Source organism: Musa acuminata, chromosome BXJ2-9, assembly GCF_036884655.1.
Source record: "Musa acuminata AAA Group cultivar baxijiao chromosome BXJ2-9, Cavendish_Baxijiao_AAA, whole genome shotgun sequence".
Classification (NCBI taxonomy): Eukaryota; Viridiplantae; Streptophyta; class Magnoliopsida; order Zingiberales; family Musaceae; genus Musa; species Musa acuminata.
Window position 1 is genome coordinate 43,915,878 of NC_088346.1, and position 13,550 is coordinate 43,929,427.

General features: G+C 37.7%; 1 protein-coding gene and 1 pseudogene across 2 annotated transcripts; both read left to right on the forward strand.

Moving 5' to 3' along the window:
- The first annotated feature begins 1,641 nt into the window (after positions 1–1,641).
- LOC135623532 (ruBisCO large subunit-binding protein subunit beta, chloroplastic-like) lies at positions 1,642–8,769 on the forward strand. Of its 2 annotated transcripts, none has more exons than XM_065126604.1 (15): positions 1,642–1,798; positions 3,348–3,602; positions 3,714–3,839; positions 4,681–4,818; positions 4,895–4,990; positions 5,114–5,356; positions 5,637–5,871; positions 5,971–6,140; positions 6,213–6,290; positions 6,442–6,513; positions 6,618–6,722; positions 6,858–6,950; positions 7,037–7,129; positions 8,308–8,431; positions 8,537–8,769. In XM_065126604.1, the coding sequence occupies exons 2-15, from the start codon at positions 3,351–3,353 to the stop codon at positions 8,548–8,550; spliced, it is 1,839 nt and encodes a 612-aa protein (XP_064982676.1). In that variant the 5' UTR covers positions 1,642–1,798; positions 3,348–3,350; the 3' UTR covers positions 8,551–8,769. The 2 variants fall into 2 exon arrangements, with proteins under 2 accessions (XP_064982676.1, XP_064982677.1); XM_065126605.1 differs by lacking the exon at positions 1,642–1,798 and adding an exon at positions 1,815–1,941.
- Positions 8,770–8,921: 152 nt separating this feature from the next.
- On the forward strand, positions 8,922–12,722 carry LOC103998973 (transmembrane 9 superfamily member 2-like; annotated as a pseudogene).
- Positions 12,723–13,550: the final 828 nt, after the last annotated feature.

Genomic DNA, 13,550 nt, shown 5'->3' on the forward strand with positions numbered 1-13,550 from the left:
AATAAACGGGTCGAATCAAATCGGATTCGGGTTATTGGATTAAATTGATTCAATTCGAATTTAGCTCCGTAGTCCGACAGGTCAAAATCATGCTCAAGATCAATATACTAGACTTCCATGCTAACTTTATAATGGTTAATTAAATTAACTATTTTTTAATAAAAAAAAAAACTTCATGGGGCGAAATCCTAGAAAAAATCTTTTTTTTTATTTCTTATTATAACATTATGTTGTTATGTTTTTAATAATATCAAAAAGACTTTATAACGTAATATAAATATTTTTGTATGTGTTTATAGTATTTTTATACTACGTTATAATATTTTCAATAATATAAAAAAATATATTATAATTAATGATATTTTTAATTGTAATAATTCTAGAAAAATATTTTAACTTAGTATAAATACACAATAACACAATGTCTTTATACTACGTTATATTGATTTTCTGATATTATTAAAATACAATAATGCAATGTAAAAATATTGTAATTGAATAGTTCACTCTATGAACTGGCCAATCGAAAAAAAGAAAGAAAAAAGTAATTAAAGGTATTTTAGCTATAAGAAAACGAAGATGCTGTTTGAAAATAAAAAAAGGTAAAGAAACTTTTACCTTTTAAAAGTTGAAAAGAATCATACAAAGATCAAAAAAGAGTTTTTTCTTTTTTAGAAAATATTTTATTAAAGGGTAATTTTTAGAAAAAAAAATTAAATTTGATAATTTTTTACAAACTATCGTAATTTTAAAAAATTCTTGTAGAGTGACTTTTTACAAATAATCATTTTGCCTTGAACCATGCTACTCATCGTCGCCTCCGTCTTGTATCGCTCTTGTATTTTTGTGTTGCTCTACATTATCTCTATAGTGTCATATACTACTTTTGTGTCTAATAAGAGTAAATCATGGGGCAAATAGGCATAGTGTAAAAGGGGATGATCTTTGTGCAAATAATACAAGTATGATTAGATTTAATGTTATGGGTGACGATACTAATTCATGGTGTGAGGCCCAATTGTGAGGGCAGAGAGATGGGTGGTTGAGTTTAAGAGTTGTGAGTAGTAACAATAGGCTTTTGCGTAAGGCCTAATCACAAGTTGGGATATGGGTATCAGGGTGAGCCCTTGCGTGAGATTACGAGCGATAATGATAACACTCGCACTCATTTCTTCCTCATATAAGGGGCATGAGCAAAATGTGCAAGGGCAGAATTAGTAGAGGTGGTAACGGGTTCAACGAAGACAATGACAAATCTAATAAAAAATAATTTTTAAAATTTTTTAGGGATATAATGATCTTTTCATATAATCAGGAGTGCTTTATAAAGACTTTTCAAAGTTGAGATGCTACATGTAAAAATTTAAATTTTACAGATTTTTTTTCTAACTTTAGAGATTTTTTCTAAAATTTATCCTATATTAAATAAATTTTAGTTAATTAAAAAAGACAAAGATTATTGTGCAAGTAGAAGAGAATTCTGAAATTACTATATATATATATAATTTGAAATTACTATATTACCATAAAAGAATGCATGTAACAGAAACTAGTTAATTAGTAATTATGACGAAGTAGTACACGGACTGACAGCTGCTTTCGACTTCTAGATAGTTCCATCGGAACAGAACTCGCATCGCTGAATCCAACGGCCGAGATCGCCCCGAACCTTGACGAACGAAGCGGATCGGAAACCTCGCTCTCCATAAAATCTCATCCGCCTCTACTTTGCTACACTCGCCGGCAGCCAAACACTCCGCATCGCAAGCAATCTGCAGCCCTTCGATCGCTTTTAACGGTGAGACACTTGTTGCCGTCCCGTTTCCCGCCTTCGATCTAGCCTCAGCTGGCTTTGTTTGTTCTGGATTCGATTGGCGGTGTGGGGTTTACCTTGTTGCCATGAAGAGTTTGATTCGCTCATGAATCTTGATTTCGTATCTGGTTCGTTTGTTGAGCCTTGTTCCGTAGCATGGTCGATGGGCTTTTATTCTGTAGGGGCTTTATTTGTGATTCAAATGTTTAAATCTTCGATTATTTTGTCTAATGTGGAATTATATCTCTTATTTCTTCTTGCGTGTATGATTGCTTCGTTTTTCCCATTTCGTCTGGGGAATGGGGAATGGGAGATGCTTCTTCTTTTTTGAGTAAGAATAAGAAAGAAGAAGATAGAAAAGATGAAACAGATTTGAGGTGAAACTATTTTGGACTGAGATGTTGCTAGCTAATGGGATGAACTATTTAAAAATAGTTCCCTTCTAGTTTTCATGGATTGAGTGAATTACTTGCATCATTTTTGTTTTTCAAAGATAGTTAAACAAGAAAAGATTTCTAAAAATTTCACGTTTCACCAATTTTATTTTTTTATATTCTGCACATGCTTCGGAGAATTAAGTCATAACGTGTATACTTAGAGGAAGTGCATGTGTGAGCCATGTTCTGAAATTGATAGTGGGACTAGATAAGGATGCAATGGGTGTGGATGTGAAGAGAAGGTGGGCAACTAAGGTTCTAAAAGGCGAGTGATACATGTACATGCATTGTGTTAGGTCCAATAGCAGGAAGAAAATTGGGGGGATGCAAATCTAGTATATATAATATTACTAGTCTGGTTGAACTGTGACCATAGCAGGAATAAGATCCTGAGGACATTAATTTAGAATTTGCAGTTTTACTAGACTGATTGACCTATGACCTATGGCCTGTGATATTTGACATTTCTGACAGTTGAAAAATATGGTTATTGAGATAGGTTTTCCATGGATCATACCATCCTAACCTAACTGAATAATGGTCACAATTGCAAGCCGTAGGAAGTGGGTTACCTTACGAAGTCTTCTACAGGTTTCATGATTTATACTTGAATGACCTATATCAGCATGGCATCTCTTATACTTTGTTTCCCTTTGGCTGGGAAGTTATTTTCAGTTTGTGTGATAGTGCAATAAAATTTATGCCCGAGTTATGTGGGATCCAACTTTTGCAGTGAGTTTTTTAATTCCACATTCTGACCTGTTCCTTTTGTCAGATAAATAGTTGCTTATGGTGATAAGTGAACATCCAACCATCAATTTGCAGCATGAACATGTGGCTTCATATTATACTTTTGAACTTGAATATAATATGCACTATCTTCTGCTACCACTGTTGGGATCTTGGAGCATTTTTGGGCCTTTATGTTTCTTTGTCATTTCTGTGCTCCATGCTTATTGTCTTTCTGCCTACAAAACAATATATGTTTATCTTGCTTCATCGACACTATTGTGTTTATAAAACTTTGACCTCTGTAGAGGTGACTATTTGATGTGCATCATTATGACCTATGAAATTGTTGCGTTTCTCATCAACAGGCAATGGCCTCAGCTTCCTACACGTTGTCTACTCTTGGTGCTATTGCTTCTCCTAGCAACTTCAGAACAGATAAGAAGCTCTTAGCTTCCAAACAAAAGTTATCCCAGTTTTCTTCGTTTGCTTCTATATCATCCAGTTCGATCAGCAGCAGGAGACAGAGCTTGGGTTCACTAAGAAGAGGCAACTGCAAGATTAATGCAATGGCTAAGGAATTATACTTCAACAAAGATGGATCAGCTATCAAAAAGCTACAAGTGTGTTCTGTATATGATATAATTCTTCCAATAAAATCTTTCCTTTAACAATAAAATATTTCTTTTTGTTGTTTCTAATCCCTTCATGTTTTTCTTGTGATGCAATATCAGACTGGTGTCAACAAGCTTGCTGATCTTGTTGGGGTTACACTTGGTCCCAAGGGCAGGAATGTTGTCTTGGAAAGCAAGTATGGATCACCTAAGATCGTAAATGATGGGGTTACAGTAGCGAAAGAGGTGGGTGTTTCTTGTATTTCATGTCCAAGGTTTAATGATGTGGTCCATCTTTTGATTTTGCTGTGCATAAAGATATTAGATGGCCTACTCTTGAACTTGTAGCTAATTGTGTCCTTCATCTTGGTATATATACTGATTGCGGTGTCATTTCCATGGAATTAATAGATGCCTGGACCTTGTTGATAGGTTGTTTACAACTATTCTAACATACAGGAGTTGTTTAAGGTGGAGTATATATTCAGACTACCATATATCTAGAGATATTGCACCTTGATTTTTGTCTCTCTTGTATTTCTTTTCTGGAGCCAAACAAAGCCTGATGACAAGTGTAGATACCTTTTCTGGGAGAAAATTCTTGCATGGAAGAGTCAGTTCCTCATAGGGACCTTTACCCAAATGCATTCTCCACGATGACTTTTCTTCCTGTTTCAAGCATGTTCAAAAGGGATGCTTGGATCTGGGAAACTGCACATCTGAGATATTTAGTTAGGAGAATTAATGTTATAGCATGTTAAGAAAATAATCAATAACCTAAGGATTTCCTCTTGCATTTTTCACACATTCTGCTTGTTGCCTTTGTTTTTCTTTGTTTGCAATTGTTGCTGGTAGTATCTCCTTTGTTATATCGAGTGACATTTGTCAGTGACTGCTATCGTGCTCCTCCTCAACAGTCTAGTAAGTAGTAACTATAACTGGGAAGTCACAGCATGCCTTTTCCATCCCTTTTCTTCAATTCTGAAACAAATTGATGTTTGGTGCTTTGAACCTCGAAGTCATGAAGAATAAAACTCTATTATGTGAGGTATGATTGGATTCTTGGCCAACTCTAACTGATTCACAGGTTGAGCTAGAGGATCCTGTTGAGAACATTGGTGCCAAGCTAGTAAGACAAGCGGCTGCCAAGACCAATGACTTGGCTGGGGATGGGACAACTACTTCTGTTGTTCTTGCTCAAGGGATGATTGCAGAAGGTGTTAAGGTACATCATCCTAATCCAATTTTGTCATGATGGGAGGGTGATCGAGTCTCTTGGTACTTACCTGTAACTCATGCAGGTGGTTGCAGCCGGTGCCAACCCAGTTCAGATTACCCGTGGCATCGAGAAAACAGCCAAAGCACTAGTTTCTGAACTTAAGAAGATGTCTAAAGAGGTAAATTGAATACTTTGTCAGAGACTGTGACTCATCTTACCTAATATCCATGCCAGGCTAGCATAAATATAGGGTAATGGTCATGAAATTCTCTTTTTGTAATCGTGCGTTATCATGTTGCAGGTTGAGGACAGTGAACTTGCAGATGTTGCAGCTGTTAGTGCTGGTAACAACTTTGAAATAGGGAACATGATAGCTGAGGCAATGAGCAAGGTTGGGAGGAAGGGTGTGGTTACCCTTGAAGAAGGGAAAAGTGCTGAAAACAACCTCTATGTTGTTGAGGGGATGCAGTTTGACCGGGGTTATATTTCCCCTTACTTTGTGACAGACAGTGAAAAGATGACTGCTGAATATGAGAATTGCAAGGTCTGATCTCAAATTCAGAGTAATATATTTTATAATGTCATAAGCAAGGTCTTAAATAACAGTCGTACAAGTACTGAACCATATAGCTTTGTACTTGTTGGTATTTTTTTTTTCTACACAATGATGCCACATGGTCATGCCTGTATATCACATGATGTGCTGGTACTTCACTGGTTCAATAAGGTGTCGTAATTGGCATCAAAATATATATTCTTTTTTACATTCTATCTATATGATGGTAATCTTGTATTTTTATGGTCATATCACATTGTATTTTCAGTTGCTTCTTGTTGACAAGAAAATTACAAATGCAAGAGATCTTATCAATGTGTTGGAAGATGCCATAAGAGGGGGATACCCAGTCGTGATAATTTCAGAAGATATTGAACAGGAAGCCCTTGCAACCCTTGTTGTGAACAAACTAAGAGGGTCATTGAAGATTGCTGCACTTAAAGCTCCTGGATTTGGGGAACGCAAAAGTCAGTACCTTGACGACATTGCGATATTGACAGGAGGTTGATCTGTCTTTTTCTTCATAATTAGCTCATTAGGATACATCCATTCTGTATCGACTTAGTCATTCTAATATCATGAAGACCATTGGTTTTGTGCAGCCACTGTAATCAGAGATGAAGTTGGGCTTTCCTTGGATAAAGCGGGAAAAGAGGTCTTGGGTACTGCTGCAAAGGTTGTACTCACGAAAGATTCGAGTACCATAGTTGGTGACGGGACTACACAGGAGGAAGTAAACAAAAGAGTTGCACAGATCAAGAATCTAATTGAGGTTATAGACTATGAAAACGATACTTCTTTCTTTTGTTTAGCTTACCTAAACTCTATCCATCTCTTTTTCTAGGCTGCAGAGCAAGAATATGAGAAGGAAAAGCTAAACGAGAGAGTAGCAAAGCTCTCTGGTGGTGTTGCAGTCATTCAGGTAGGCTGAAGCATTTATGCATTTATCCTGAGGTTACACCATATCTCTCTCTCTCTCTTTCTCTTTCTCCTTTTGTTTTATGTATTTTAGGCACCGTGTTAAGACATAAATGGCACATTGTGTTTTACATTCTTCTTTCAAACTTGAGCAGGTTGGAGCACAAACAGAAACAGAGTTAAAAGAGAAGAAATTGAGAGTTGAAGATGCCCTGAATGCTACCAAGGTATGTCTTTTAGCTGTCAAATTGAGTTTCATCATTGGGTATGCCATATCTGTATAAGAGGTACATCTTTATCGCCCATCTTCATATTATAATTTTATGTTTAGGCTGCTGTTGAGGAAGGTATTGTTGTTGGTGGTGGTTGTACCCTTCTGAGGCTTGCTTCGAAAGTCGATGCCATCAAGGAGACTCTTGATAATGATGAGCAAAAGGTTAGCAGCACACATAATAAATATTCCTCTCTTAGGAGAAGACACTTGTGGTTCATGTGCAACGCAAACTTTTCTAAATACTGACAGGCAAAGACTTGTTATGTCAATGCTTTCTTGCTTGTGTTACTTTTGCAGGTTGGAGCAGACATAGTAAAGAGGGCCTTGAGCTACCCACTTAAGTTGATTGCTAAAAATGCCGGTGTAAATGGAAGTGTGGTAACAGAGAAGGTATCGATGCCTTAGGTTTTCTTGCATTAGTGTCTGTTAAACAGATTTGCATTTTACGCAACTCATTTGACTGATAATTACAATAGGTGCTGAGCAATGAAAACTTCAAGTTTGGTTACAATGCTGCCACGGGAAAATATGAGGATTTGATGGCTGCGGGTATAATTGATCCTACCAAGGTTCGTATGTTTCCTTCCCTGCAAGTGGTGTGCCTTGTTTACATGAAACAAAAATCTCCTGTCTGGTAATATGTAACTCTTTCAGAAGAACTCGTAATGTTTTGCAGTAGGAATCATCGGTCACTACCTATCTCATTTCCATGCTGTTACAGGATTAGTAATTTCGTGCCTTACTGGCATTTTCCATCCATTCAGCTGATCAATTATAGTTTGATTATTATTTTCCTGTTTAATGAACAAATGCACTAGTATGCTGAAGGCTTTTTATGAATCAATCACAATTAGAGCAATTATAATTAGCTTTTCTTGTTTAATGAATAAATGCACTTGCAAGCTGAAGGCTTTTTGTAGAGATTAGGATTCTTGACTTTTGTCATCGGAATCATAGTCAGAATGCTTTTGCTTGTATTTAAGCAATCTAAAATTGCATAAGGAATGTTAGTTTGTCTAAATCGCATTGTTCTATCGCAGTACAAGATATTAATATGTGAACTTGGATTCTTCGTAAGACAACATTGAAAGTGAGGTATTGGAGCAGACAGGTAATTTTGGTGCAGGGCTATGAAGAGTGAAATTTACTATAATATGTATAATCATTAAATGATGCATGGATATGAAATATTAATTTAATTTACTTAATATTTGAGGACCCTTGAAGCCCAGTCCGAATGTTATTCTAGGACTTTCTGACCTTGTGGTAGCAAACGATGTACCCAGAAAGAAAATAAACCTCTTTATGGATATTATGATCATAAGCTTCTGGGTTACAGAAATAGTCTGTCACATGCCTTTTCTTTCCCTGGTTGATTCAGGTCCTTCCTTGGGTCATACAAAAGGGTGGCAACTCCACCCCCTGTACAAGTGGCCGTAGAAGCCCATATAACCAGCAACAAGAAAACTCTTCTGTTCCAAAGTCCTGCTAAAACCTCGGCAACAATTTGTGAATGACAAATTTGAAATTTAAATTTCCTTTAACATCACTGTTTGATCTGGAGACCATACATATGTTTGGTGGCATTGCTTTAAACTGCTACCAAAATAATGTCTAGTTACCTTATATCAGATTCTTTGTTTTAATATGATTGGTCGACACCGAATAGTGGTGAATATGTCCCCGCTCCAAACCCAACTGTTGCACCTGTTGTAGTAAGTCGAGCTTACCTTTATGAATGAAACAGGTGGTGAGGTGTTGCTTGGAACATGCTGCTTCAGTAGCCAAGACTTTCCTCACATCAGACGTTGTGGTTGTTGACATCAAAGAGCCCGAAACTCTTACTGCAGGAAATCCAATGGACAACTCAGGTAATTTCATTACCAAACGACACTCAGAATATTTATTCGTATTTGCTTTCCACTTCATTTGCCTTCTGATGTGATGTGTGTTACTAATATGGTGTTTGTCGTCAGGTTATGGCTACTAATTACACGATGGTATTATCCTTTTCTGCCGCAAATTTTTCTTGAATTACTTCGACTGGAGAGGATGGATCGTTAGATGAGGCTGATCTAAGTTAGGTTTCCAAGTTGGTAGCGGAGATTCAAACAGGCTAGTGCGAGAGCCTCAGTTCAATGGATCAGTATTTTACATGATAGTAGTGTTATGAATGCGAAATTTTGCAGTGAAACAACTTTGCTTTTTATTGCTTGTTGTCAACCTTCACCGATATCTGTTCGTGTTTTTGCTGGGAATTATTACTAATGAATCTCTTGCCAGACTTGTTGGAAGCATCGCTACGCTTTCATTAACTTTTTGTATGCAATAAAAAAAGTTAAACGTACAAAAAGTAATATACCACAATAATGCTTGCAATCAATTCATCCAAATGTTTAAATATCATGTTTTAGCAGCTGAGTGTTTCATTAAGGGCATAATTTTGGACATGTTGCTTAGTATTTTGTTAATAGTATTGTGCTAAGAATCATTTTAGCAAAACATAGAATTTTATTTTTCTCGGAAGGCGACTCTATTTATTTTTCAGATAATGCCTCCTATTTATTGAAATTTCGTAAATGCCCCTTTCCTTCCCCTTTCGCTGTCCATCACCTTCCCTTGTCGACGTCGCCTACTCACTTGTTGTCATTGCGAGTCCTCACCCTTTGTTCGACCCCTTCCTCGCCACTTGTCGCCTCCGCCCCTTCCCCGTCCACCGCCTCACGGAGCAGAGGACATGGTAGAGACCGACGGGCGAAGACGACGTCACACAGCCACGGGGCCTTACTGTCGGGAAGATAGGCGGAGGCGCAAATGGATAGGGAAGGTATAACACAGAGGCGTGGGCCCCAGCGACAATGGGGGTGCCTTCTCGGTGGAAAAAAAGAAATGGAAGCTTTTTTCCGGAACATCGCCTCCTCTATCCAAACCCATTGTTTCTACCCGCCTCGTCAGTAGTTGATGCGATTGGGTATGTCGCCCGGTCCCTGTGCTGCACCCATCGGTGGGGCCGACGTCGTATCCCTGTACCGCAAGTTAAGGGGTAAGCGGGTACAAAAGTACGTTGACATATCTTTGTTCCCGTAGATCCACCAACTAACACCTTTTCCGGCGAATCTTTAACCGGCTAAAGATCAAAACCCGAGCTTTGTCTTGCTTTCACTGGATATTCTCACCACGAAGAAGAAGATATTTGATTCGCAGTCAGCTGCGCTGCTGCGTCTGCTGTTGGCGTGCGGGTTGAGAGCCGGTGCGGATGGATCTAATCACAGGTACAAGGAGGGCGATCGCGTCCCGTTCTATGCGAACAAGGTCGGACCTTTCCACAACCCAAGGTAATTTGAGTCTTCTTCTACCCATGCTCATCGATCTCCGAGTGCCTGATTACTTTCCCCCGCCATAGGTTGTTAAGTTTGCGTTTTGGACAGCATATGAAAAGATGGGTCCTTTGCTTGTGTCTTCCTATTCGTTTTGATGAGGATGAGGTGTTTGATTGATTGCCTCAATAGTGTGTTTCGGTACAAGGAGTTGGTAGTTCTTGATGATGGTTGCTTCTGCTTACTTCTTTCCACTATATGCATCGAACATTGTAGAATCATTTTTAGACTAGACTATAATGCTAATAAGTCTTCGTCTTGATCTGCTTCTTGTTCTACCGGTTCACATTTCCTCGTTATTCAGTCCAGAAATTGCTGCATGTGCATTTTATTGGATTTGACAGGTTTTTAAGTGGCACAATTATTCTGCCTTTTGCATCACATTGTTTCTCATTGTTCTTTAGATAGATTTTCTTAGTGTTTCTTAAATATGAGTCAATTTTCCATTTGTTCTGCAGTGAGACGTATCGATTCTACGACTTACCGTTCTGCACACCAGGTTTGGTAGTTCACCTTATTTGAAAGTGTTGCCATTGCCGAACTCTTCTTAAATTCTTCGTCTGTAGAGCATGTTACTGACAAGAAGGAAGCACTTGGGGAAGTTCTAAATGGTGATCGTTTGGTCGATGCACCATATGAGTTAAATTTCCAGGAGGATAAGCAGTCCAAGTCTCTTTGTAAGAAACACATGTCAAAAGAAGATGTCACCAAGCTCAGAAACGCCGTTTCAAAAAACTACTACTTTCAGATGTTCTATGATGACCTGCCTCTTTGGGGATTTTTGGGAAGGATTGATAAGAACAAGGCTGATTCAAGCTAGAACTTTTACTTGCTCTTTAAACACATTCAGTTTGATATCCTATACAACGATGATCGTGTGATAGAAATCAGCATCCAACCTGACCCAACCATGCTTGTAGATATCTCAGAAGACAAGGAAGTTGATGTGGATTTCACCTATTCTGTGACATGGAAAAAGACCGGCGTTCCTTTTGAGAAAAGGATGGAGAAATACTCAAAAGTTTCCTCCATGCCTCTGCATTTGGAGATCCACTGGTTCTCAATTGTTAATTCATGTGTGATAGTCCTCTTAACTAGTTTCCTTGCAACAATCCTTATGCGTGTGCTAAAAAATGACTTTATCAGGTAATAACTACATTCCTTTAGCTTTTATGCCTAGTGAATCTACTTTGTTTAAATTACTTTTGCCTGCCCGACTAAATGTAATTGTTTTAAAGATATTCTAATGATGATGAGTCTCATGATGACCAAGAGGAAACGGGATTGAAGTATATTCATGGGGATGTCTTCCGGTTTCCAAAGAAGAAGTCACTGTTTTCAGCTATTATTGGATCCGGCACATAGCTTCTTGCACTGTAAGAACAAGTAGTATGCTATTTGAATTTTGATCTTTGATCTCTTACAGTATTTACTAACACTTGCTTGTGTATGACTAGCACAACATTCATCTTCCTCCTCGCACTTGTTGGTGTGTTCTATCCATACAACCGGGGAGCCCTATTCACAGCACTTGTTGTCATCTATGCTCTTCCAGTATTGCTGGTTACACAGTGACCTTATACATGCAACTAGAAGGGACTAACTGGGTATGAGTATATTGAGTCGAACAAGTTCTTTTGTCATTGGTACATTTTTTCCTTTGTAATCCTCCTTACTTTGGGTTTCAGGTGAGGAACTTAATATTGACAGGCTGTTTATTCTGTGGACCTCTATTCTTGACATTTTGCTTCCTTAAAATATTGTTGCTATAATGTATAGTGCCACTGCAGCATTGCCTTTTGGTACTATCCTTGTGATTCTCATATGGGCACTGGTAACTTCTCCTTTACTTGTGTTGGGTGGCATTGCCGGTAAGAGTGGCACGACGGTGTTTCAAGCTCCGTGCCGAACAACAAAGTACCCGAGAAAGATTCCACGGTTGCCATGGTATCGAGGCACTTTACCTCAGACGACAGTGGCAGGCTTCCTTCCTTTCAGTGCCATCTACATTGAACTTTACTACATATTTGCCAGCGTGTGGGCTCATAAAATCTACACGATATATAGCATTATTTTTATCGTTTTCATCAGTCTCATCATTGTCACAGTATTTGTCACGGTGGCATTGACATACTTTCAGCTTGCTGTTGAGGATCACGAGTGGTGGTGGAGGTGAAGTTTTGATCTTCTCTCATGTTGATGCCTAGTGGAACATTTGTTTTAATGAGTACATAGATCTATTGATACTTGAAATTGCATTAATGATTTATTGGAAACAGAGACTTTTAGATTGCTCTTACTTTGTGACCAGTGTTCTTTCCTTGAGAGGAGAGCTTAAGTGTGGGAAAAGATTGATGATATTATGACTTGTGATATGCCCTTCATCTTTTCCTTATATGAACCCTAATGTTTTGTTGTTGCTCTTACAATTAAACAAACATGCAGTTGTAAGCTAGTTGATCAAGATAGGTCACTAAAGGCTAACACTTATATATTTGGTGCAGATCCATCCTTTGTGTTCATCTTCTTCTACTGCATATACTACTATCGCGCAAGATCAGATATGTCAGGCTTCATGCAGACTTCATTCTTCTTCGGCTACATGACCTGTATCTGCTATGGATTTTTCCTCATGCTAGGCGCGGTTGGATTCTATGCATCATTACTGTTTGTGCGACACATATACCGGTCTATCAAGTGCGAGTAATAGATTTAGCTCAACGACATGTCATGTAAGTGTGACGACAATGTGATCATCATCAAATATTCATGGTAGAGAAGCTAAGATTATGATTCGTGTTTATTAATTCTCAACACTTAGGTTGATCATTACTGCTTGTGGGACAGAGATGCAGCGTTGGCCCCACTGATGGCTGCAGCACGGGGCCCGAGCGGCAAATCCAATTGCAAGGCAGGTAAAAGGAATGGGATGGGATAGAGGAAGCGAATGGCTCGAGAGAATATATAAATATAAGATATTATTATTTACAATATCATTTAAAAAATTTTAAACTATCCCTCCTCTTCCTCGAAGGATCGCATTAGGGAGGGGATCCTCCTTCCCCTCCTCTTCCTCCTTTTCTTCTTCTTCCTCGATGGATCACATCAAGGAAGGGATGAGCAAGGTCATACAACATGGAGTGACGATGATGGCAAGCAACATCCACGACAATGACTAATAAGGGATTGTGAAGAAAGAAAAAAGAGATAAAATTGATAATATTATAATTGTAAATAATAAAATAATATTTTTTATTATTTTTAGGAATTATCCATAACAAGTGATTGTTAATGGTTATAAAGAGATTATGAATAGTATATATATATATATATATATATATATATATATATATATATATATATATATATATATTCACAACATTTAAGTTGATCATTACAAACCATGACCGAGTATAATTTACTTGAGCTAACAAAATATAAACTTACAGTATCTAAAATTTTGCTAACAATCAATACACATCACACAATCGTATTCAGAGAATATTTTTAAATGGATAAAAATTTCGATGCCTCTAATTGCAATAGATTGATAGAGATTAACTAATTTTTTACATTTTTGTAAGGATATGTAAGTAAACATATAAAAAATCAA